The sequence below is a fragment of the Ctenopharyngodon idella genome, chromosome 23, assembly GCF_019924925.1.
Source record: "Ctenopharyngodon idella isolate HZGC_01 chromosome 23, HZGC01, whole genome shotgun sequence".
NCBI classification, from domain to species: Eukaryota; Metazoa; Chordata; class Actinopteri; order Cypriniformes; family Xenocyprididae; genus Ctenopharyngodon; species Ctenopharyngodon idella.
Genome location: NC_067242.1, coordinates 24377080 through 24404491, shown reverse-complemented (window position 1 = coordinate 24404491; position 27412 = coordinate 24377080). Strand labels below are relative to the sequence as shown.

General features: G+C 40.2%; 1 protein-coding gene across 1 annotated transcript; it reads left to right on the top strand.

Moving 5' to 3' along the window:
* Nucleotides 1–1687: 1687 nt before the first annotated feature.
* On the top strand, nt 1688–26325 carry rpgrip1 (RPGR interacting protein 1). Its single transcript, XM_051882680.1, has 27 exons — nt 1688–1772; nt 1888–1944; nt 2424–2541; nt 2762–2961; nt 3198–3303; nt 3660–3674; nt 4087–4233; nt 4432–4537; nt 12505–12528; nt 12753–12899; nt 12988–13061; nt 14966–15177; nt 15387–15493; nt 15603–15653; nt 15777–15956; nt 16026–16143; nt 17071–17571; nt 17701–17849; nt 19851–20199; nt 20958–21133; nt 21218–21556; nt 21656–21719; nt 21806–21903; nt 23330–23519; nt 24429–24513; nt 24639–24766; nt 24859–26325. The coding sequence occupies exons 1-27, from the start codon at nt 1688–1690 to the stop codon at nt 25086–25088; spliced, it is 4056 nt and encodes a 1351-aa protein (XP_051738640.1). The 3' UTR covers nt 25089–26325.
* Nucleotides 26326–27412: the final 1087 nt, after the last annotated feature.

Sequence of the window (27412 nt, the reverse complement as noted above, 5' to 3'; positions counted from 1 at the left end):
GGATTGATGTGATTTGAGCTAAGCGATCGTTATTGGCAGCATGATTTATTGTAATGCTTTTTTTTCTCAGTTGGTCAGAACAAAAGTGGCAGACATGTTACTTGTTCAGATGACATTTTCTGGTGAAAATTCTTATTTTGTTCATACTTCCAAGACGTAGAATCTGTTATTCCGAAGTACAGTATCCACACCGATATGGATGACCGACAGCAAACATTAGATTCATCCGCGCTTTGGAGCCGTGCTGATGCACAACCCACATAAAGATGATAATTCCACAAATAACTCCAACTGCAGGTTTCAAACAGAGATGGCGACAAAGAGGCAAAACTTACTTTGTTAAATATAATAATATAAAATTGCTATATTATTGTTTGAATATCTTTTAAAATATTATTTATTTCTGTGATGCAAAGCTGAATTCTTATCAGTAATTATTGCATAATATGCTGATTTGGTGCTCAACCTGCTTGCAATCACATCATTCTCTATGGGGCACAGATGATTGGTTCCTGCTGTATCAGTAACCAATGAGTTCACTTCTCAACCCTCAAATACAGCATAACAAAACCCATACTGATTGTTTCCTGTTGCATCTGCAGCCAATGAGCTTGCTGCTCAACATTTAAACAGTTGGTCAATGTTTGCTGTAGCAGTTTGTAGCGCGCTTTCAAAGTTCTCCTGAAACCCTACACCTTCTCCAGCTCCACCTGTATAGATCTGCTACAGGTAATTTAATGCATGCTATTTGTGCAGCAGCAGTATGTCTGTGTATGTATTGACAGTAGCAACTCTCTCTACTTGCTCTGCAACAGCAGCAATAACAGCAGCAGCAGTGTAGAAGATCTATTCTGCCAAGACCAAATAGATTTACATTGTCATATTCATAACCATGCTAAACTCTTCCGAGAGTTATCATGATAAAAATACATACACACTGTATATACAGCACATACATCAATTCTTTTTGAGCCCAGTCTTTTGAATATTAGTAATGTCTAACACAGAAAGTTTTAGGATTTATAAACTGTAAAGCAAAAAAAAAGTTTTAAAGAAATCAGAATAAATATTTACAGTTTTGTAGTTCATATTTAAGGAAGTTTGGTTTAGTTCTAGTTCCTGTACCTGTTTCCTTTGTTCCCATTTTTTTCTGCCACTAGTTAGTTTCCTTGCTTACTTATTGTTATGCACCTGTTTCAGTTTCTGTTGATTAACCTCCCTTGGGTATTTAAGCTTTCAGTTCTTACAATTCTTTGTTTGGTGTTGATTGTCATCTATGTTATCTATACTTGTTTTGCTAAGCTTTCCTCTGTGATCTCCTACTTTTCGGATTTGTCATTTAAGTACACTTTGGAACATTCTCAAATTATGCTGAGTAACATTTCAGAACAGATGTTTTTTTTATGTTGGAGGTCCATGGCTGTAATAATGAAAATCCCTTCTCAATAATTAAATGAATATTGCATTTCATATGTTCATTGGTTTAAATAATAGGTTTTAAAATGTTAATGTTAGCGTCATATTAGTTTAATCTTATTTTTAAGTACTTAATTTGAAATGTTTCTTCATTTTCTTTGTGATGCAGGATAAGAAATATTTGTCCCATTGCCTTCCACTGTGGTGACATCACTTCCTGAATGCCTTGGCTCATAAAGGCAGTGATTGGTTGGAGCTGTTAGTTCTCATAATGTCATTGGCCGTGGATGAGACAGCAGGTGACCTCCCTGTGAGGGATGTGGGCTTGAGAGCAGGACTGATAACTGTTCTCACAGGTGTGTATAGAGCTGACATGGTGTGTTTATTTAGGTTAAAAGATCATATGCATTTTTACTTCTGGTTTGTTTAAATAAGTGGATCTGTTAAAGATCAATGTATGCTTTTTTTCAGACACAGATCAAGACACCAGAAGCTGGAGAAGACCAACGCAGGTGCTCAAGATAAAGGGTAAGATGTGTGTCACAGGCCAATAAACAAGCACTATTATTTCTTAGTAGGTTTAATTCTCTTTTCTTATAGAAGTATATATTACTTTTAGTACTATTGGAAAGAAAATGTATTCTTTACAATATCAGTTGTTTTTTCTTAACAGCAATTAGATTCAAATGGAGAGCAAATGAAGAAATTTGCTGAACTGAGAAAAATGCCTCAGTATCGCACGTCTCCTTGAGAATTTCTTTGCTTCATTAGTAGTTGTTACTTGTCCAACCATGCTATTCACATTTTATAACTCTATACTCTTACTGTATATCATCAATTAACTAATTTGTGCTTATTTTTATTTTTACACAAAGTCAATATTCAAAGTCAGTGAAATGTGAACTTCTTTCTCCAGTATCCTGGGCTATAAAAGAGCAACTTCTGAACAAACACTGTAAATAGTAGCAACTCTGGGTTGTTTTCTAAGCCTCTATGTCTTTATACAGATCGTCAGCGATTGTTCAGAGCATCACGCGAGCAGCTGGAAGACCAATGTCTCCGTCTACTGGAGGAGAACACACTTCTCAAACAACACAGCCGCACACAAGACCAAAAACTACGCAGGTACCGAAACGCACACTAATAAACAGATCCATAATTCTTGGAGAAAGTGTTCCGTTATCATTTCCATTCATCTCAATGGCAGTTACTCAGCTGGTGAATGCAATCAACGCTGCCAATTTTGCTTTATGGACACTTTTATCATTGTTTTTATGCCCCAAATACACCACATCAAGTGAAGTATTGCTTTAAAATAAGACAATCTGTTGTCTTGGCTGTTCAGGTTGTCAACTAAACTGCTGCGATTAAAGCACGGACCTTCGTCCGCAGGGAGGGATGGAGAGCTGGAGGACACTATTGAAGAGCTAGAGGCTCGTGTAGCGACTCTAGAGAGCCAGAAGGGGGCGCTGCAGAGTAAACTACATTTAGCCAAGCAACACATCTTAGATCTGGGTGTCAGAACGCATAATAGGCCACGGACAGGTGAGGAGTCACAAAATTCGTAGTAAGACTGTGTGTGTTTTTGGATATGGTAAAATGGTAATATTGCTGAAGCCTATTTTTGGACATGCACCATGTTAATATGATGGTGGCATGCAAATGTTAGGTATATGGTACTTTGATATATGGTGCCACCACAGTATTTTTTCATAAGGAGTGTTTATTTGGTGTTGCAGTCCAGATTTTATACAATACTCTTTTGTCTTTTTCTGTCTCAGGGAGAGGTGTGGATGGGGATGGAGGTGTCAGACGAGCTGCCCAAACCGCTCCTGCCCGCTGTGGCATCAGTTCACTGGATGACACTAGAGTAGAGATAGACAGATTGTAAGTTGACCTGTGGGTGTGTTCTTTTGTATGTTTTTATTTTCAAGTTACTAAGGAGAATAGACAGAAAAAAAATCACTAATACGTCTAAAGACAGACAAAAATAACTGCTCTTTAACTACCTCATGGAATGTTCACAATATGATATGAATGTGATGATACTATTCACACCATTACAGTGCCTAAAAATGTCTTTGTGTGTTATATGTTCTTATATGTGAGCTATTAACTGCAAACTGCTTAAATAATTTGTGCATGTCAAAAGAGTTCATATATGTAATAGCCATGGTCAATACAAAACAAACAAAATTATTGTCAATCATTCTGTCTCTTTCTCCTCTATATACTGTAAGCAGAATTGCATTACTCAGGTTTGTTGGATGTTTTTATGTTTACTTGCAATTCTGCAAAACACAGTATAGTGCTGTGCTTAATACCTGCATCTCAACTGAGACAAAGAAAGAAAGAAAGACAGAAAGAAAGACTTTTAATGTGGTTGAAAATGTAGGTCTGCACTGAAAAGCATTTGCTTTCTTATGACAATCTGCTCATGGCATCCCAGCATTCATTGAGACTTCAGCTATGTAGTTGTGCTTTTACCCTTAAAGATTTTGCCAGTATATTTTGCATGATATATACTTAATTTTAATGCATCTTGATAACCCATATCCATGGTAGGACATTTCTTCCATGCTATTAATTAGCTATTTAAATTGCATGTTTATCGGCAATATCATCTTTTCTCTCCTTGTTTCTAATTTTCTGGCTTGTTTTCTCTCTCAGCAGATCTGCCATCATAGAAACCCAGCAAGGGAGGGTGGCAGAGCAAGAGTTGACAGCTCAGTCTCTTAGAGAAATGCTCAGAGACAAAGAGAAAGAAATAGAGGGTATTGTGAAAGACCTGCGCAAACAACAAGCCGACGGACACAGGTAGGAAACGTTCATGTAGCCCATATATTTATATAATATGTGTTTGTGTTTATTAATCAATAATCAAATTAACAATACTTGTTCACAGTCATTCAATCGCTATTCAGTCAATAAACATTTTACACACTTGCACCAAAACAATGTGCATGTTTTTGTGACATGAAAAAAAAATTGACATTTTTTTATTCTTCTTTACAGACTTACTATAAAAGATAATATAGATGTGATCAGATTGCAGAAGCAGCTCTCTGAAAAGAGCTCCGCCCTTCTGGTCGTTCAGGAAAAGTTTGCTGCTCTTCAGGAGGTGAGCCGTAAGACCAAACCAGAGCAAAAACATTGAAAACTATTATCCATTTAAATAATATTTGGGGTTTGGGTTCATTTGGGATAGTCCAATCCCCTTTACTATTGCTTGGCTTCACTGAACTATTAACGCCCCAGACTATCGATGAGAGGACTGAGTAGGAGTGTAAGCAGAGTTGGTTTGGTGGCATTACAAGTAATACGTGTTACGTATTCAGATGACTTTTTAAAAATAACGAATAAAGCAAGGAATTACTTTTATATTTACAACAAAACATCTGAGTTCCCATTCAGTCGGTCACGTTCGACGTACGTCGGACAGACCGACGAATAGGAATCTCGCTAGAGAGGCCAATCTACTTCGAGTGTAACTACAACGAGCCAATGCACATTGGCATGCAATCATATGCATCAGCTGCTCGCCTCGCAGCGCGGGTATATAACGAGCAGCAGGTGCGTTGCATCTTCAGCTTTTCGCTTCGGAGCCGAACGGTGTTGTTCCTGTTCTCTGCAAGCAAGTGTCTGCTAGAAAACGAGTCAAGCTTTTTGGTTGAACTTCTCTTTTTTTTTCGAGTGCGGGCGAACAGCACAGCAGCGGGGTCGAAGTCCTCTTTATTTTCTGTTTTTTGTTCGTTTGCCGTTATAGAGCAAATAGCTGTTTTGACAGCGTCAGAAGGCTGTTCTCACGGCCGGTACGGTGCGCTTCGAGCGCTGAAAGCCGTTTTTACGGCTGGTAAGAGTGAGCGCCTTCAAAGAGAGAAAGAGCACACGACAGGCTGCACACAATCCCTGTCTGTGTTGCGGCGGCCGTTCCCCTGCGTGCTTCAGCACTCTAAAAGAGTAAAGTCCCTAAAAGAGCTTACACAAATAGAGCTTGCGTCTTTTTAAAGATGACATTCTATTTGTGTGTTTCTGGATGCGGTCGTTTCCTGTCCTCACTGACGGCCACGATCACTGTTTCACATGTCTGGGCGCGTGCTGAAACGATGTTCGTGGGTGGTTCATGTTTTCGTATGAGAACATGATCACGTCGACACGCCGGTCGTGACTCTTCTTTCTCCGGGAAGCTTGAGTCCCCTCTGTTGTTGGCCAGCTGCCGCTTGTGTGTAAAAGCACAGCCGCGGGTCTGCCCGACACTCTGGGAGACCGCGGAGATCAGCGAGAGCAAACCTCTCGCTCCTCTGCGTGTCGTGTGCCGTCGAGCTGTCGGGCTGCAGCGCGGGTTGTCACGGCAACCCAGCGCTCGCTCGGCGCTCTAGATGCGCGGTCTCCTTGCCTAATCTCCGTTGTAGCGCCCTCTCTGGTGCACCAGAAGAGGTCTACTTTGGTGAAATGGCTTGGGTGTCTTGAGGTTGAGGGGTTCCTTCGGGGAACCAACCCCCTAGGGCCCCTCCCTCTAGCGCATTACATGCTGTGCAGCTTCTGGATTGGATTGCTGGTCCTCTTCATAGGGGAACCTAGCATTCTATTTAGGGCTCCAGCTGAGGGTCAGATGTCGATTGCAGCATCGGAGAGAGGGCTGTTATGCTCTGGAAATGAGGGTGACGCTGCCCACTGTAATGGTGTGTGCTTATGCTGACTCAGATTCAGAGTTTACAGCCATGCTTTCCCGGGTGTTCCGGATGTGCATGAAAAACTTGGCAGTATGGAGCTATATTGGTGCCATAAATATGGAATGCCAAAAGTGCCAAAATCTGCATAAGTTTTTACTCTCACTACCCTTATGGGTGGGGTGGCTGTTCACAGACCACACCCACCCTGCATGTGAGGCCAAGGCACTCTTTATGCATGAGGGTAGTTCTGAGCCGGGGTTGAGCTGCGCTTGTTGACTAACCGTGATCAAAGTCACGGCGCAGGCCTTCGGCCAGACGATGTCCACCTCAGTGGTCCAGAAGCGCCCCCCTGGCTTACCTTGCTGAGGTGCAAGAGGTCGTCAAGCTAAACGCTTTCTCGACACTCCCATCTCACAAGGTGGCCTTTTCGGTGACACTGTCGGGGACTGAGCCCAGCAGTTCTCCTCAGTTAGTGGCAGACCGGGGAGCCTCCCCCGACAAACCATTGAGTTCCTCGTGGGGCCCTCAGTCTGCTCGTCGCCAAGGGCGTCGTCCCCTGCAGAATAAAAAAAAAAAAAAAAAAAACTCCGGCCCAGTCTGCTCTACTGTGTCCGCTGCAGGAAGATGACACCTCCCGTCTCTGCTACTGTTTAAGTGGTTAGTGAAAAATCACCCCTGAGACGGGTGACCCAGAGACGGGTGGGGCTGCTCTCCCCCCCCCCCCCCCCCCCCCCCCCCGGAGGAGGGCCGGGTGGTAAATCCTGTTGGTTGGGTTTGTTTCTGTTCTCCCGCTGGTCCAACAGCCAGCGGTACCCAAATTTTCAAAAAGAGAGCAGTTCCTCCATCTCTGGGTCTGAAGAGGGCTCGGAGAGCAGTGGGAGGAGAAAAGCCTCACCACTCTCATCCCCCTCTTCCTTCGCCAGAGGGCAGCAGCGTGCAGTCGAGAAGGCAGCAAAGCCTCTCCTGCGCCCCCTGCCCAACCGTGGAACCAGGTAGGTGTTGCACAGCACACTCTGACCCCGCTTCGGGCCGCCTCGCAGAGAGAGCCTCCCGAGCTGCGTCCCTGTGTTCCACCTCGCTGCCTCACTGCGGGTACGCCTGCGGTCCCTTTGATCCCGCCTGTACGGTCTCGGTGAGCCTGGTTAGCGCTCCCCAGTCCGTCTCGCTGGCTCATTCGGACCATCGGGCTCGGCTATGCGATTCAGTTCGCCCGGCGTCCCCCCAAGTTCAGGGGTGTCCACCTCACTGCAGTGAAGGCTGTCGATGCCCGTGTCTTGCGTGCGGAGATCGCGGTCCTACTGGCGAAGGACGCGATAGAGCCGGTCCCTCCAGCCGATATGAGGTCAGGGTTCTACAGTCCCTACTTCATTGTACCCAAGAAAAGCGGTGGGTTACGACCGATCCTGGATCTGCGAGTTTTGAATCGGAGCCTTCACAAGCTACCGTTCAAAATGCTCACGCAGAAATGCATTTTCGAGTGCATCCGTCCCCAGGATTGGTTTGCAGCGATCGACCTGAAGGACGTGTACTTTCATGTTCGATTCTTCCGCGACACAGGCCATTCCTGCGTTTTTGCGTTCGAAGGTCAAGCATATCAGTACAGAGTCTTACCCTTCGGGCTGGCCCTGTCTCCCCGCGTCTTCACGAAGGTCGTGGAGGGAGCCCTTGTTTCCATGAGAGAACAGGGTGTTCGCATCCTTAACTATCTCGACGACTGGCTCATTCTGGCACAGTCCCGGGATCAGTGGTGCGAACACAGGGATTTGGTGCTCAGACACCTCAGCCAGTTGGGTCTTCAGGTCAACTGGGAAAAGAGCAAACTCGCCCCGGTGCAGAGGATCTCTTTTCTCGGTATGGAGTTGGATTCGGTCGAACAGATAGCACGCCTCACAGAGGAACGTGCTCAGTCGGTGTTGAACTGCCTGAATACGTTCAACGGCAGGACAGCGGTTCCACTGAAATTTTTTCAGAGGCTCCTGGGGCATATGGCAGCCGCAGCGGCAGTAACCCCGCTCGGTCTGCTTCATATGAGACCGCTTCAACACTGGCTCCACGGCCGGATCCCGAGATGGGCGTGGCAACGCGGCACGTTCCGGGTGGCAATCACTCAGGAGTGCCGCCAAACCTTCAGCCCGTGGTCGGACCCCTTGTTTCTTCGGGCTGGAGTACCCCTAGAGCAGTTGTCCCGGCATGCTGTGGTATTCACGGATGCCTCTGCCACAGGCTGGGGTGCCACGTACAACGGGCATGCAGTGTCAGGGGTTGGACGGGCCCCCATCTGCATTGGCACATCAACTGCCTCGAGTTGCTAGCGGTACGCCTTGCCCTGAGCCGCCTCAAAGGGCCGCTACGGGGCAAGCATGTACTGGTCCGGACGGACAACACTGCGACCGTTGCGTACATCAACCGTCAAGGTGGTCTACGCTCCCGTCGCATGTCGCAACTCGCCCGCCATCTCCTCCTCTGGAGTCAGAAGCATCTGAGGTCGCTTCGTGCCATTCATATTCCCGGTGTGCTCAACCGTGTGGCCCACGAGCTATCACGAGCTGCGCGGCCAGGAGAGTGGCGACTCCACCCCCAGGTGGTCCAGCTGATTTGGAGAGAGTTCGGAGAGGCTCAGGTAGACCTGTTTGCCTCACCAGAAACCTCCCATTGCCGGTTGTTTTACTCCCTGTCCGGGGAACACTCGGAACAGACGCACTGGCGCTCAGCTGGCCCCGGGGCCTTCGCAAATATGCGTTTCCCCCAGTGAGCCTACTTGCACAGACCCTGTGCAAAGTCAGGGAGGACGAGGAGCAGGTTCTGCTAGTTGCGCCCTATTGGCCCAACCGGACCTGGTTCCCAGAACTCTCACTCCTCGCGACAGCCCCTCCCTGGCCCATTCCTCTGAGGAAGGACCTTCTTTCTCAGAGACGGGGCACTCTCTGGCACCCGCGTCCAGACCTCTGGAAACTCCATGTCTGGTCCCTGGACGGGACGCGGAGGTTCTAGGTGACTTACCCCCCGAGGTACTTAACACCATCGCTTCGGCACGTGCTCCATCTACGAGACGGGCTTACGCCTTGAAGTGGAACCTGTTCGTCGAGTGGTGTTCTTCTCGTCGAGAGGACCCCCGAAGATGCTCGTTCGGTGTCGTGCTTTCCTTCTTGCAGCAGGGGTTGGAGCGTAGGCTGTCCCCCTCCACCCTCAAAGTCCATACTGCTGCTATCTCCGCATATCATGACCACATAGATGGCAAATCTGTTGGTCAGCACGACCTGGTCGTCAGGTTCCTTAGGGGGGCGAGGCGGTTAAATCCTCCTCGTCCTCCCTCCATACCCTCTTGGGACCTTGCTCTGGTGCTGAGAGCACTTCAGATTGCTCCCTTTGAGCCCTTGCAATCAGCAGACTTAAAGATTCTGTCTATGAAGACTTTGCTGCTGGTTGCATTGGCCTCCATCAAGAGGGTAGGGGACCTGCAGTCTTTTTCGGTCGACGAATCGTGCCTGGAGTTCGGGCCGGGTGACGGCCATGTGGTACTGAGACCCCGGCCTGGCTTGTGCCCAAGGTTCCTACCACTCCCTTCAGGGACCAGGTAGTGAGCCTGCAAGCGCTGCCCTCGGAGGAGGCAGACCCAGCCCTGGCTTTGCTCTGTCCAGTTCGCGCTTTGCGACTGTACATAGACAGAACTCAAAGCTTCAGGACCTCAGACCAGCTCTTGTCTGTTACGGAGGCCAGCAGAAGGGAAAGGCTGTCTCCAAGCAGAGGATGGCCCACTGGATAGTGGATGCCATCGCCCTGGCTTACCAAGCTCAGGGCGTGCCCTGCCCGCTCAGGTTGCATGCGCACTCCACGAGAGGCGTCGCATCTTCCTGGGCGCTGGCTCGTGGCGCCTCGCTACAGACATCTGTAGAGCTGTGGGCTGGGCGACACCTAACACGCTCGCTAGATTCTATAGCCTTCGTGTCGAGCCGGTCTCCTCCCGTGTTCTCACCTCAGGTCAGAGGCACGGAGAGGCCCCGGCTTAGTGTCGGCTTGCTGCGCTTACATGCGCTTTTTTCTCCAGAGAGTCCCTACAAGGCAGACCCTGTTGAGTCCTCCGATCTCCCTTCGGCAGCCGACGTGGCGGAACGTCTGGCGCTAGGCCTATACTCCGTTGTATCCTTGAGAACCGGGTTTAGGCTGGGTACCATATGTGTGACCCTACTGGGATCCCATATGTCTAGTTCCACGGTTGCTCCTAAACGAAGCCCGTGTCTTTCCCTCTGGGAGAACCCACCTCTCATCGAGTTGGAGTCACCCCAGTTCTTCCATATGTAGTACAGCCTACGGGTTAGTCCATATGTACTTCTCCACTTAACTCCTTCGGGAAGGATGTGGCTTCCGCAGCGTTCCTTTCCCAGCGGAAGGGTACGCTTTCCCAGCGTTATCCAATAGTCTCACTGAATGGGTTTTGGGGAACAGCAGTGATTGACACTCTCTGTGTTAGCCCTGTCCCACCGTCCGTAGGCAAGGGGGTTCAGGTGGCTTACAACAGAGCGCTGGAAGAGGGCAGCCCCTGTGGCGCTTTGGTAGGGATTCCTATTCGTCGGTCTGTCCGACGTACGTCGAACGTGACCGACTGAATGGGAACGTCTCGGTTACAAAGGTAACCCTCGTTCCCTGAAGGAGGGAACGGAGACGTACGTCCCGTCGCCACAGTCGCTGTACCCCGCTGATGCTGCCGCCTATCCGGTTCGGCTCCTCAGCGAAAACCTGAAGATGCAACGCACCTGCTGCTCGTTATATACCCGCGCTGCGAGGCGAGCAGCTGATGCATATGATTGCATGCCAATGTGCATTGGCTCGTTGTAGTTACACTCGAAGTAGATTGGCCTCTCTAGCGAGATTCCTATTCGTCGGTCTGTCCGACGTACGTCTCCGTTCCCTCCTTCAGGGAACGAGGGTTACCTTTGTAACCGAGACGTTACTTTTTCAAATAAGTAATGCAAATTACTAGCACAAAAACAGCTTTGTGTATTTAATCTCACTTTATTGACCAATGTCTTTGCTGCTGGCCTTCGATGATCCAATTCAACCATATGAATAAGAAACATGACTTTAGATAAACATCATGTTAGTGTTTCTTTTCTTTTTTATTATTGAGGAAGTTGGTCTAATCGAAAATCATGGTTTCCGGTTTAAAATTGTTTTGTTCAGTTTGTCTAAAAGTTTGTATTTCTTTTAGTACATAACAGAAAATATGATGCATCTTTTAAAAACATATCATAATAAACATTAAGGTCTTTCGAAGTTGTCTTTATAGTAAATAAACTAAATAAAAACATTGACTAACTATTGTGTTTATGTTACAAGGTGTTAATGTATTTAGTTTTATATTAAGTGAAATTTCATCTATCATATTATAGATAATTTAGCTTTTGTTAGAGGTGAAATTAAGTAATAAAAAAAATTATATTGACCTACATTAAAGGCACAATATATAAGATTTTTGGATTAAAATATCCAAAAACCACTAGAACAATGTTATATATTTTGTTGACTTGTGTTCTTACATTATACCAAATGTTTCAAAGAATGTTTAAATCCAGAGAAATAAGCAATTTTAACCAGGACACGGACCATGTCCATGAGTTGCCTATCAATGACATCATACCTGTGTTACCCTCGATTTCCGGTTTTATTTTGTAGAAACCATGGAAACACCAAAGATGCTTTAATATATTATGTTTTATGAGACAGGTGAGCAGGTGAGGTGTTTGTATACATTCGTCGACAGAAAACTAATTGTTATACAGCTCAACACTGTTATTCTTATTGTTTAAATCTCGTTTTCTTGATTTACAGCGAGTACCGTGTTTTACCATGCTTAATATTGATCTAGCTTACTGCAGTGTGCAAGAAGTGTCTCATAGCAGCCGCAGAGTGAATGCACAGAGTACTTTCAGAGACCTTTCAACACACAAATGTATCTAATATGGTAAAACAGCGCTGCTTTACCCCACATACTCATGACCGGAAGAAGCGTAAACGGTTGTCTGCCGCATAATAAAAGTTCAGCTGCTCTTGAGCCGCGGGTCGCGCTCGTGTCTCATTAGCAATCGCTCCAGCAGCCTTGTTCCGGTCCAGCGGCTTTCAGTCCCACCCTGCTTCATACTACAGTAATGTAAATCTTTAATACATTAGCTCATCATTAGCTTCCATGATTCTGCGAAATCAAGGCGTCATCAAGCTACGCCTTTGTTTTGAATAAGTGACCTCTAGTGGCGAAAGTTTACATATTGTGCCTTTAAGTAATATTTTGTCTTATGTCTAAAGAAAATATATTGGATGGGGACTTCCACTTTAAAAGAATTGGTAAAATGTCTTCCAAATTATATTTTGGCATTAAAACAAATCATCCTCATTACCTCCTCTCCTTGTGCTCTTTCTTAAGGCTTACGAGAACCAGCTGGAGGAGGTGAGCTTAACCTGAAAAGAAACATTTCCCATTTTCATCATTATCAGCTCTTTCTTTATAATCAAAAGTAACATACAAACATTTACAGAATAAAATTAAACATTGTAGCCCTATTCTAAACCAGACAGAACACTGACAAGTTAGACCCAGTTAATTTTGTTAAATTCCATTGAATAAATGGGGTTCTATGTCTTTTTCACTTTATATGGGTAAATATTATGTAGGGCCAAAGGTCTTTAAAAGAGAGCCAAGTAGCACTGCTGGAGAAGGTGGAGGAACTGAGCGAGCAGCTGAAACAAGAGAAGCAGAGAGTGCTAACACTCGAGGGCCAGCTCAACGCTGCCACACTTTCACTGCAAGCTCTGGGGGAGGTACTGCTTGAGTTATTATTGTTAAAGTTTTTGCACTTTTATTCCAAGTTGTCACCTTTGCAATCATATACAAACACCTGCTCCTCAGCTTCAGGAGAGAGTTTCAGACCTAGAGGGGGAGAGGAACCTCTTGAAGAAAAGCTATGATTCACTTCTGGAGAGGTCAGTATTTCATAGGATGTAGGGACAGGAACATTTTCATGGACTGTGGGACAAAGGGGATTCCCTATACCCTACTTGTTGACCTGAAATGAGCTTATGACAGCTGTTACTTTCCAAGGGCTGGTTTTCTATATCTATGTCTGTCAAACAAAATGACAACGCGAGTCGCTCACTCGCCGATGAGTGACTCTACCTGATGATTTTGGAATAAATTGCTTCAAATGAAGTTTATCATAGATTATCATTGTACAAAAATCAGAAAGCATAAGCTTTTGTATGAGGTTGTTATGTAACACTAAATATAATGGTAGAATACAAGAAAATAGGGGAAATCTTACCAAGCGTAAAGAAGTCAGACAGTTGACGTCACACAGGAAAAATGTGTATCAGACGCTTGGAAGATGCAAACAGGGGTAAATAATGTGTTAGTGTGTCTGTGTTTGTTTGTTTTTTTATATAAGTAAATTTTGGCTGAATGTCACATTATTTATTACTTATCAGAGCACAGAGATGTTCAAACCAGAGATTCCAGTGACACCGGAGTCTATTCAGCATGCTTCTGTTTGTCAAATAAACCCAAATAATCCACAAATAAGTTGAAGCCAACAGAAGTATCTTGGATGAAGCTCATTTGCCCAGCATACAGATGTTTACTCAAACTGTAGATAGAGATATATGGAGGAAATAAACCAAATATCCTTCTCAATTTTTTTCTTGAAGATGAAGCATACTGCTATATAAAATTTTATGTAATCGCCTAAATTGGATCTACAGTAGTGTTAAATAAAACTGCCCACACAAACTTTTTTCATAGTCCTTTTATTTAATGGAAAAAATGTCATGTGATCATGAAAGTGTAACATGAACGATGATCTATATTATAAAAACAACAAGTCTGATTGAACACTTGCATTTTTCAAGATCACTGGCTAAAGAACGGATGAACGAAACTCCATTAACTAGCCACTCTGGGTACCTAGCATCTGAAGTACATGGGCCATAACAACACATTTTTACCATAATTAAAGAAATTTGACAAAAAAGAAGGTCTGTGTCCCACAGTTCAGTAAGCTTTAGAGCTTGACATACAAAATGGCGGATAGCAACAAGGCTTCTTAGTGCAGCGATTTGATTAGCTATTTGGGCTGTCAGTCATTTATCTGTTGTAAGGTCCATTGGGCCTATCCACACAACTTTGTTTCAGGCTATTATGGAATGGGTTATAGGTTTGTCATCCTGTAAATAAGCAAAATAATAATAATAATAATAATAATAATATTTCTGTATAAAAAAGCCAATTTTTAAAAATCTTAAAGGATTCACAGTAAAATTCCCAGAGTTAAATCAACTCTGCTCAGAGTTGATCTAAATAGTGTTAAAGTAACACTGAAGCAGAGTTAAAGTTAATGAGATAATTAAGTGATTAATAAGGCTGTGACTGAAGTAAGTTGTAGTTCTTGTGTTTCTCTTTTCTTCAGAGATTCTTGTTAACAGCAGGTGTTCATCACTAATGTGCAATCATTAATTAATTGCTTAATTATCTCATTAACTTTAACTCTGTTTCAGTGTTATTTTAACACTTTTTAGAGAGGGACCATATGTACTCTGAGTAGAGCTGATTTAACTCTGGAGATTTTTCTGTGTTAGTTCACTTTAAAATGAAAATTACACCAAGCTTTACTCACCCTCAAGCCTTGCACTTTCTTGAGCTTCATACTCGTTGGTCCCATTCACTGCCATTATAAAGCTGGGATGTGTCAGGATATTTATTAATATAACTCAGATTGTGTTCATCAGAAAGAAGAAAGTAATATACACCTAGGACGCCTTGAGAGCAGGTAAAGCTTGAGGTAATTTTCATTTTAAAGTGAACTAATCCTTTAATTCATCGATTTCCACCATAGCACTATATCTGCCCAGAGCCATCAAGAAGGACAACATGAGGAACAAGAGAAAACAAGGGAACAGTTTAGAGAAGATAGGTGGAGAGAGGAGGTACAGAAACTTGAAGACAGACTGGAGGAAGAAAGGAGAGAAAAGAAAATGCTGGAGCAGGAGAAGGAACAGATGAGATATGAGAATGATCGAGTTCAGAAGGAGAAGGAGCGAGATAGAGGTAAGACTCTTGCATTGTTAGACTTTTGTATATCACCATCAATTCTGGACCACAACTCATCTTATTCTGGAAGTGCTCATTGTAGCTGCCCGAAACTTGAAACTGTGCAACCAGACTCCTGGAAACTGTCTGGGTGAATATGCAAAATGTTTTCAGTGTTAATGCATGTACATCTCCTCAACAAATTGAATGTATTTTTCTGTCTTCAGATATGGTTATGTTCCTGAAAGAAAAACATGACTGCTTGGAGCGAGAAGTCCTGCAGCACAGACAGGAAGTCACATCTTTGCAAGAGAAACTAGACTCTGTTACAAAAGTAAAGTTTCCTGTATTACGCTAAAATTTCCTTTGCAAAGAGAAACTGAGGCTAGACATTCAGTTAATTAGAATTTGTTTTCCATATTCTGTTTTTCATTCTCTATTAGGAGTTTGATATGAGTGTGGAAGATCTGAGTGAGACTCTGCTGCAGATTAAGGTCAGATGTTTTGTTTTGAAAGCTGTGGATTTTTAGATATTTCAAAACATTTAGGTAACTATATAACAATAGCTTTGCTTGTTTCATTCCATCTTTCTGTTTCTCTTCTGATTCATCTCTTAGGCCTTTAGAATGCAGCAGGAGACTCAAGGGGTGATGTCCTTCTTGAAAACGGATGGAAAGTTAGAAGACACATCAAGGGATTTGACTGCAGTACAAGCCTCATATGCAGAAACTGTTTTAGAACTCCAGAAAACCAGAGATTTATTATTACTGCAGCATCGCCTAAATGCTGACCTCCAGGTACACACACTCACAGTTAGAATATAAATGCAGTATATACCATTACACCTACAGTATTTTCTTTTATAGAACGAGATGAAGACAGTTATGGAGAAATCTGAAAGAAAGAGGGAGGAGAATAGGAGGAGGGCAGGTGAAAAAGACAAATTGTTGAAAAGCAGAGGCCTTCAAATCAGCAATTTACAAGGTTAGAGGAAATGCTGTTGCAGCATGTACAATATGCAAAAGATTAGGGCTAGTTGTCACAAGTTTTAAGTAAAAAATCTGATTGTACCAATGCCTTTTTTTTTTTTCTAGAAGTTGTTTTGTATGTTGGTTTCAAATATCTAGTTTAAAATTGTTTTCAGTTATATTTTGTTGGTAACACTTTACAATAAGGTTCATTAGTTAAACATTAGTTAATGTATTAACTAACATGAACTAACCATGAACAATACATTTGTGACTGTATTTACTAATCTTCGTTAACGTTAGTTAATGAAAATACAGTTGTTCCTTGTTTGTTCATGTTAGTTCACAGTGCATTAACTAATGTTAACAAGATTTTAATGATGTATTAGTAAATGTTGAACTTAACATTAACAAAGATTAATAAATGCTGTATAAGTGCAGTTCATTATTAGTTCATGTTAACTAATGCAGTTAACTAATGTTAACTGATGAACCTTATTGGAAAGTGTTACCATTTTGTTTAAATAAAACCATTATGTATTATTATTTTATATTTAAAAAATAAAAAATATTACATAATTAGTGATTTCAAATGAAAATTTAAATGATTTTAAATCAATAATAATAATAATAATAATTCTGAATTTTATCCTACAAACTAAAAATCTAATATATCATAATTTTTTTTTTTTTTTTTTTTTTTTTTTTTGTATATTGTAATTTTGTTGGTGGATAAACAAGTAACCATAATAACATCATGCTGGTATGCAAGGTCAACTATGTATGCATATGTCTATATAGAAACTGACTTTTAAAAATAAACCTATACTGAGAAGCACTAAATAGATGAGAGCAAAAACGTGTGACAACTAGCCCCATACTCCCCGAATTTCAATTAATAATGCAAGTATGATGACACCATATTTTTCCTCCATTGTTTTAGCTCAACTCAAAGAGTTAGCATACAGCCCTAGAAATAATAAGCGGACCATACCAATGCAGTACACCTGGACAGAGTTGGCACAAGAGTCAGTCCAGCCTACAGCAGAGGGCGCCATAATCACACATCTGCGTGGAGGAGAATCTCTTCTGGAGATTCATCTCTTAGGAGCCACCTTTACACCACTGGGACTGAGACTCATGGGACAAGGCACAGGAAATCACCAAGGGGTAGCGACATTTTGCACCTATGGCTTTCTTGACTTTGAAACCCTCTCAACTTCATTAATGTCAGGTGGTCAGCCAAATTATGGTTTCACGTCGCATTACGCCCTCTCTTCTTTCGACCTGGAGAAGCTCAGGGTTCATGGTGGGTCCATCACTGTTGAACTGCACCAAGCACTTGGAGGGGTACAATTTATAACCCGTGGGAGATCGAGGATCACTCTGATGGGAGCGCTACAGTGTAGAGGTGAACGAATGAAAAATAGAACCAACATCACAGGTAAGAAAAATGAGGTTGCATATAAATGTTTATGTAAGAGGGTTCAATTTCACATTATTTTCATTGTGGCAGCTCTTTATTGCAATAATATTTGCCACTGCATTTTGTAAGTTGTCCTTTGTTCTGCAGGAGCTGAAGGAGAAGTTATAGGAATCCTTGAGTTTTGGGTGTGTTTACACCCTCAGGTGGAACTCACAGAACCTCAAATGGAAAGAGCCACAAGCAGAACAGCTGTAAGGCACACCAGAGGTTTGGAATGGGCTCTTGGGGAAACAGAGGTAAATGTCACCATATATAGTACCACATACTGAGGACAGCACTTTTTAGGAAAGCCTTGAGAGCATAGTTTACTCAAAAATGAAAATTCTGTAATGTATTCATTCACATTTATTTAGTTCCAAACCTGCCCTTGTGAAAAAGTACACTTTAGCGTACTTACTATGGAAAAATATACTTACAGTAAATGTAAACTTAATGTAATGGCTCAACTCAGAGCAGCACACCATGGGAATTCTCTTAGTCCCTCTCCTTCCCCAGCACCACCTGCCTAGATCTGCTAGGGGGTTCTTCTTAATTTCCTTGCAGCAGCTCATATTCTATTCCCTGTATTTATGTGCATGTTTTGGCAGTAGCCTTCACTCATGCCAGCAGCAGCAGCGTAGCCGATCTAGTTCGCCAAGACAAAGCCTATGTACATTCCATTCTCATAAATAAAATGTTGTTTAAATCTGTTCCAAGGATTGTGGGATGCAGCTAGCTGAACTTTAGAGATTTTTTGACCCACTAATGTAGGACTTAAGTACATCTTTATATGTAATTTCATAATTATGTTGTCTTTGAAATATGGTTAAAGTGTACTGGGATTTATGATAAACAAAAATATTTAAATATATTTGTAATTAAACATTTGTATTTAGTACATTTAAAATATATTAAGTACATTTTAGTACATTTAAAATATATTAAGTTTAAATGTAATATCTAATAACACTACAGTTAAAATTATAATCAAGTGCTTTACATGTGCTTTAGAACGTTAGTCAACACATCAATATAAGTGTACTTCTTTCAAGAACAAAAAAAGATTATTAAAACAATTTAAAATGAACTTTTACTTTGACATTATAACAAAGTGCGCTTTTTAAAAGTGTACTAAGTGTGTTAAGAAACATAGTCATTATATCATATATCTTTAAGTAGTGGCCTTTTAATTTATTTACATTTAATTTCATTAATATATTATTATCTGCAAGTACAGCTTTTTAAAAATATCATTTTAAGGTTTGAAGAACACTAAAAGTGCACCTTCAATACCATTAGACACTTCTTTTTGTAGGGCTGCATCTGAAATCGCATACTTCACCACTATATAGTAGGCGAAAAACAGTATGTGACAAGAATAGCATGTCTGAATTCACAGTACTCGTAAAAGAATAGGCAAAAAGTACCCGGATGACTTACTACTTCTGGTGAGATTCTAAAATGTACAATGAAAACTTTACTACTCCATAAGGTCACTGGAGAGGATTTGTGAATGGCAGGCGTGATTCCCCACCTTCCCAAAACCAGTTCAACTGAAACTCCGCCCCATAGCCGATTATAAAGCTTTCATCGGTCATGTCAGTCACAGTGCTGATTGCCTACACCAAACACAAATCCCTAACCTTACCCTTCACTCTAACCAATGAAATTAGCTTAAATTAATCTCCATTTGTGTTTCTTCCTATAACAAATGGAGATATTTAAAATACGGAATATTTAGATACAGTATCTCCAAACTGCTCTTTTCAATACAGTAAAAGTATACAATAACTAGGGGCTCCAAGAAAGACAAAATAGAGCAAAGAAACACAAAAAGTGCCATAAAAGTAATTCATATGTCATTCACACATGCACATAATTTAAAAATAATCAAATGGCTACAGACAATATGGACTATTTTTATTATGTTTTTCAGTTTTTGTGTTCTTTGTCATTTTTAAAACTCAACAGTCCCTTTTACTGAATGGAAAGAGCAGCTTAGAGGTTCTAATCATTTCCAGTTGTATTCCAGGTAGAACTAAAGTCATGGTTCAAGTAAATGTTGCGAATTTTTCTATTTAAGTAGACTGATTACAGTTAAATGTCCATATTATGTAGCCGACATGGTCATGTTGTATCAAGCTAATTTCAGTATTCTGTAATATGAATTCAGTGCGTGTTGTTCTCTTGCAGAACTGCTTAATTTGACTGAATTTATTACCTCAAACTTTTAAAAACATGTATTTTTTGTGTTTTAGGAGATGTATGATTATGGCGTAGGGATACCCAATGAGCTTGAGGTGGTACTGGAGCGCTGTGTGGGCCTCAGTACCCACTGGCCAGGAATACTCCCTGATGCATACTTAACGTATCGCCTTTATGACCTACCACCTCATTCTACACCCATAATTCAGTGCTGTGTGGATCCTGTCTTTGAAGACTCAGCGAGCTATCCATTAGCTGTTACCACGGATGTATTAGAATACCTGAATGTGGGCAGTCTGTGGGTGTATGTGTTTGATGACAGCGAAAGTCAGACTCCTCCCACTTATTTGGCAAAGACACCAATTCCACTACGAGCCCTTGCTGCAGGCAGACCAATCAGAGGTAATCATTATGATCAAGATGCAATTAAACAGAACCTTAATTAAACAATATAAGTGGGAATTTAATTCTGTTCATATACTAGCGGTCAAAAGTTTGGAATAATTAAGATCTTTTTAATGTTTTTAGAAGAATGCTTACAAAGGCTACATTTATTTGATCAAAAATACAGTAAAAACAGTAATATTGTAAAAAATTATTAAGAAAAATTATTACGATTTAAATCGATTTTCTATTTTAATATATTTTAAAATGTAATTTATTCCTGTGATGGCAAAGCTGAATCGTCATCATTACTCCAGTCTTCATTGTCACATGATCCTTCAGAAATCATTCTAATATGCTGATTCGGTTCCTGACAAATTATGAAAATTCAGTTTTGCCATCACAGGAATAAGTTATATTTTAAAATATATATAAAAAAAATAAAACAATTCTTTTGAATTGTAATAATATTCCACAGTATTACTGTTTTTACTGTATTGTTGATCAAATAAGTGTGGCATCTTTGACTTAAGAGAAATAAGAGACTTCTTTCAAAAACACTAAAACAAAATTTTAATTATTTTAAACTTTTGACTTTCGTGTATATTTAGTAAGTTCATATTTTTGAAACCAAATATCCAAGATTCAGCCAAGAGAAACAAATAAAAGTAACAAAACATTATATTACCCTGGGAATCAAATGTAGAACCATAACCAATATTCACTAAGGCAAAGGTTAACTGGTGAATAATGTTTACTCCGTTCTCTGCTGTCAGGTGATTATGTGCTTAGAGACCCTGCTGGCAGTCCAAGAGGAATGGTAAGGGTCACTCTCAGGTGGAAGTACCCCTTCCAATCACCTGAGACACCGTCAAGGCAAAGAGAAGGAACAGAGAAAGAGAGGATGGTGCCGAGCACTGAGGTGTCACAGAGACCAATTGCAAAGCCCAGGGTGAGTGTCTGTGAATGAAAATATGTGCCCAAAGTAATTCAACAATATAAACAATTTAAATTAAATCTTTCAACTTAATTTCAGTCTCAGCTTCGGCCTCCACTAGACCATGGAGCCAAGACCAATGACATTCACCCATCCACATCCATTAGAAACCCTAAAAGAGGTTCGATTTTACCCCTTCAGTCTCCAACCATTCAGGTGTCTGAACCCACTTCGAATCATCGGAAACCTCTATCAAGGTCGGTTAGAAGGAAGCAACAAAGCACTGCAGCATTACCCGTTCAGGACAAAATGAAACCCAAAACACATACCATGTCTATTAAGTCAACTGAGTCCAATCAATTTATGGACTTAAGACCATCTGTCTCAGAGATGAGCACCCCTCACAGCCAAAGGAGCTATCAAAGCGACTCAGCACAGGTAAGGAACTGTGAAGGTGTAACAGGATATATAACAGTAAGATTTATATGTATTTAAATCAGTCAGTTCAAACCTGTCTCCAATACATTTCTTTTAAAGCAAATAAAAATGGAGGAGCAGGAAGAGGAAGATGAAGAACAAGAGGATGAAACAGAAGATAGAAGTGAGATTTTCAATAGTCACTTAATCATTACACAAGTTATAAAGTACTGAGGTTAAGCTTCTTTTTACCTCTTTTATCCAAAATAGCTCAAAGTGACATAGATGCCCTTCAGTCTGATGAATCAAGAGATTCAAATGGAAGTGATGTCATCATAATTCCTGACCCTCCAAAGCCACGTAAAAAGGTGATGATCACACAGTTGACTAATGGACATAAACTGGAATCTCAAAAATTTAAAAACACAAAAACATACTTTATAGCCAGAGGAGAACTAGCTCCCTGGGTTAGCCTGGGTTTTCCCACATTTTTCTCTTGATACCACCAAAGCTGTTCCTTGCCACTGTCACCTCTAGCTTGCTTACTGGGGGATTAAAGCATTATGTGTTGACTTTAAAATTAACTTTTTAATTACTAAGAGGTGGGCGATATGACCAAAATCTTTACCACAATATAAGCAATTTTCAACCAAAATCTTTACCAAGATACAAGTCATTTTAAACCAAAATCTTTACCAAGATAAGTCATTTTCAACCAAAATCTTTCCCAACATACAAGTCATTTTCAACCAAAATCTTTACCACGATTGAAGTCATTTTCAACCAAAATCTTTACCACTATTTTAAGTAATTTTCAACCAAAATCTTTACCAAGATACAAGTCATTTTCAACCAAAATCTTTACCACGATTCAAGTCATTTTCAACCAAAATATTTATCAACATTTAAGTCATTTTCAACTAAAAACTTTTTTCAAGATACAAGTCATTTTCAACCAAAATCTTTCCCAAGATACAAGTCATTTTCAACCAAAATCTTTACTATTAAAGTGATTTTTCAACCAAAATTTTTACCAAGATAAGTCATTTTCATCCAAAATCTTTTCCAAGATACAAGTCATTTTCAACCAAAATCTTTACTAAGGCTTGTCATTTTCAACCAAAATCTTTCCCAAGATTTAAGTCATTTTCAGCCAACATCTTTACCAAGAAACAAGTCATTTTCAACCAAAATCTTTCCCAAGATTTAAGTCATTTTCAGCCAAAATCGTTCCCAAGATACAAGCCATTTTCAACCAAAATCTTTACCAAGATTTTAAGTAATTTTTAACCAAAATCTTTACCAAGATATAAGTCATTTTCAACTACAGTAAGGAATGACATCACAATATACTAGTAAATCTGCCTGAAATCAGGGACGCTATTAACTGAAATTAAACCCATACACTATATTTCTCAACATTCTTGCTTAAATGACTGCTAATCAAATTTGTATAATGTTAAACTCACATCATACTCTTTGACAACCGGCTATGTTTCAGACAGCCAATCGTATCTTCATTGATGCTTTCTGAGTATTGTACACGGTCACTTAGAAGAAAACTGACCATTATATAAATCCCTTAATTACTTTTGAACGCTTAGGCATTTGCCAGGGCATCAGAGCACATTTGGCACATTTCATGAAATCAAGCTGGCATAGCTGAAACACTTGTTTTCATGTACTTGCATAGGGTATGTACTTGCAACTGGTCTTAAATGTGAAAAAAAAAATGTGAAGAGTCAGCTCTTCATTAACACTGTTAAATCAAACATTTGTCTTTGTGACTCACAGGGAGACAGACTCAGAGTGGAAATCCTGTCACTCTCTTTTAACCCCTCTTCCAGTGTTGCACTTGACCATTCAGTGCACCAGGTGTATGTAGAATACCGTCTTCTAGGTATTCCAATGGAGACAACAGAAACGCCTATGTCTCTGCGTAAACCCATAGACGGGGAGGAAATACACTATAACTTTACACGAGGTAAGGTCACTGAAGTGAAATTAATCACCTTTATGTGTCTTGACCAGATGCTCTTCCATAGCAGAAGTCTTTGTCCAAACCATCTGCGACCTTTAACATCACTCTACGTAGCCCAACCCAGATTGACGTCTCATTGATCCAGACTTCTGTTCAACATACAGTAGCTGTATATTAAACATCAAATACTGGATGTTTTGATTGACTGTGACATGCACAAACTTTCAGCATGGAATAACTTCTCCCTGGAATCTTGCAACACACTCGATTAGGACAAATGATTAGCAGGTTTAGCTTTCAAGTTTTGAGTAGTGGGAATGAATATGTTAGCCAACACATCAGAATAAATGTACTTTTTTAAAGCATGACAAAAGATTATTAAGATGTAATTATTAAGTCAAATCACATTTATTTATATGGTGCTTTTTACAATGCAGATAGTGTCAAAGCAGCTTTACAGTGATTAAAAAGGTGTTACATGAGTGTGTTAAGAAACAAAGTCATGAAAGTGTACTCTCTTTAGGTACACTTAAGTGCCCCTTAATTTAATTTATATTATATTATATTACCTACAAGTACATTTTTACAACACACACACACACACACACATATATATATATATATGTATATATATATATGTGTGTGTGTGTGTGTGTGTGTGTGTGTGTTGTAAAAATGTACTTGTAGATAATATAATATAATATAAATTAAATTAAGGGGCACTTAAATACACACACACACACACACACACACACACACACACACACACACACACACACACACACATATAGTAGGGCTGTTAATCTAACATAATGTTAATCTAACATTAACTTGGTATGATTAATTTTAAAAAAAGTTATAAAAAAAACCCCTAATATAATTAATAAAATATGTTCTCTTTTTTGTTGTCAGTAATTCATGTGGATTCATTGGAAGCAGTTCCTCTGAGACATTACCTCTACACCATGCTGGAAGGCACTGACCCCAACCAGGGCAGGTAAACTGAGAGAACATGGGAGATAATGATAGATGTAACAATAATAATAATTTCCCATGGCAATAAAATGAAAGATTTGTAAAGAAGATCTTGAATCTCTAGGTTTCTTTCCTCCAATCATCTAGGTTAAAGTTCACAGTAGTCAGTGAGCCAATGAATGAGCAAGAAGAATGTGAAGATGTCGGCTACGCCTACTTGGATTTACGAGAACTTCTTCTGACTGGAAATGATGTTATTGAAGAACAGATCGATGGTAATATTCAGTCATTTTAAAGGAGACACAAAAATATACTTAAAATACATGCATAAGAAATATATGTATTAGTGTCTGTTTTTATCTCTCAGTTGTCAGTGCAGATAAAGAGCAGGATGTGGTTGGAAAGCTGAAAGTATCTGTAGAGGCCGCACAGGCTCTGACTGGAATCTATCAGGAATATCATCAGATTGTGAAGAGGGATAGAAGAGAAACCAAAAACAGCACAGAGGAGGAGGAGGAGGAGGCAGGAGTGATACAGAAAAACAATGAGTTGCATGTGCTTGATTTTGAAGTTGATGAAGACAGTGATTTTTACTGAAACTCTACAGTCTGAAGTTATGCTCAAACCAAGCCAGTCTTATAAGGAACATCACTGGATTTTTTTTTACCCTACAGCAAAAATCTTCTCTTGTGACATTCTAACCTCATTCTCAACCTTTGATATTGTCATGTTTCAATTATTCAAAACATGGAAGTGGTTTTAGCCGCATTTTTTTTTTATATTATACTATGGTGCAGTTGTGCAAGTTAAAAATTTCTAGAGATGAGCATGTTGCTGGTACAAATAAGGAAGTGAAATAACTTCCTTTTGACTCATGAGCTGATGTTTTGTTTTGCATTCTACTGTACTTTAAGCAGAAGAATGGTTGGGTGGATTGGGTTACAACTGTTTCACTCCTGAATCATCTTGAATGATAAACAACTCAAGTGAGCAGACTTGTGTTTGTCTGATTTACACAACATCAGTCAGCAGCTCGTAGTGTTGCTGACCATATGTTTTCAAAGAAGGCAGGCAAATGAAAATAATTTAGCTGCAAGTTCTACAATAGCCTGAAATATGGCAAGAGCTGTAGCATATTCTACCAATGTCTGGTTTTCTCATTGACTCTAGTGGAGTGAGGTACCAGTCCTTATGTCCAGTCTTAAATGAATAAAATTAAATAAATAAATAAATAAATAAATCCATCCATCCACAAATCTATCTTGGTCATCTAAGGCAAGTCACTTTTATTTAAAAAAAAAAAAAAAAAAAAGTTACATAGTGTACCTTTAAATGGAACAGTTTATTGAACCTTTAGATAAAATCTAAAGGTTTCTTGTTTTATTACGAGCTCTGTTGCATTCTCCTTTTGCCAGCAGACTCTCCACTGTTCCTCTTTTTTTTTTTTTTTTTTTTTTTTTTTAAACAAAAAAACAAGTGATTCCCCAAGGTTCAATATTTAACGTTCTCCATGTGCTCAACCTTTCTCGCTCGTTGTGACAACCAGTGCTGTCGCTAGGGGAACCCACAGCAACATCTCACTCCGGTGCCCCGGGCACCCTAGCTATGGCCCTGGTGATAACTAACCCGGAGCAACTTTTCTCTATTTACGGATATGACGAGACACTTACGGGTGAGTGACATATGAACACAATTTCCCATGAAAACCATCCCGACAGGTCTAAAATATAAACACTTTTAATTGGCTTACCATAGTGAATCAGGGTAAGACAAAAACAAGTTTTGTAAGAATTATTAATGATGTATTGATGCCATAATAATGAAAAAAGTTACACAATGTACCTAGATTTTTGGACTATTCTTTCATATATCAGCCTTATCAGGGTTTAATCTTTTACAGTAAATAAGTTGTATTTTCAAATCAAAATTTGCTTTGTGTCTCATTCTATATAATTTGACAAAGCAATTCTATTACAAATCCTTCTTGCTTAATTTAACTGGTTATACAGCGTGATGTAACTGAATTTTATATAGATTAAAATTTAATTCTTTCAGTTAGTCCCACATATTTACTAGTCATAAAATAAGTTGTTTGTAAGGCGTTCAGGCCAGTTCAGTGTTTTTGAGAACTTAAAGAGAAGTTCTCAAAACCATTCAAGCACAAGACCAATGAATGCCTTTCATATCCAAACAACACACAATGAGTCAGCAGTTTCAAAGTCCTTATCTTTGTGGCTGACACATTATAGCTGCCCAATTCATAACTGCTTTTAGTGTCGGTTTAAACAGCTGATGTGTTCAGTTGTTGTCTGTGTGTAAGGAGGATGTGTGCAGAGTCAAATAAGCAAGCAGAGCATTTTATTTGCAGTCATCACAGACATCAAACAGAAGAGCAGGTTCATCTTATACTAGGAAATTATATACTATATTTACTGTAATACTACATTTTGTGCAAAATGGTAAGTTAATGACTTACAATAAATCCTGTTTTCATAGTTTTTCCCAACTGGTTATACACGTTTGCTGAATCTTTGTCCCATTTTCCCAAAGCTCTAAACATAAAACTCTCTAGCAAAAGCAAACACTGCATTTGTTTTATCCCTTTCCCTTTTTTTTTTTTTTTTTTTGCACCAAAATGGCACACACTACATATGAAGATATGTCTACAAACCAACACACTGATGTGATCAACACAAAACATTACTATGAAATCCCATTGTCAGAATTACACTGTAGCTGGTTGTAAAATATTGCTACCTATTCAAATATACATTAACACATAAATGCAATACATTAACAAAACTTTTTTGTTATTTACACACTAAAATTGGAACAAATTGTAGGCAGGATCTGTGCCTACAATTCTGCCAACTTGGTTTTAGGATTTGGTACATGAGTTTCAGGTTTTGGTGATTGTGTTT

Bases quoted from the DNA above. Each gene is read 5' to 3' on its own strand.
- rpgrip1 (XM_051882680.1), top strand. From the start codon at position 1,688: ATGTCATTGGCCGTGGATGAGACAGCAGGTGACCTCCCTGTGAGGGAT. The intron at 4,538-12,504 runs GTGAGCCGTAAG...CTCTTTCTTAAG, and splicing joins AGTTTGCTGCTCTTCAGGAG to GCTTACGAGAACCAGCTGGA. The intron at 17,572-17,700 runs GTAAGAAAAATG...TTTGTTCTGCAG, and splicing joins AAATAGAACCAACATCACAG to GAGCTGAAGGAGAAGTTATA.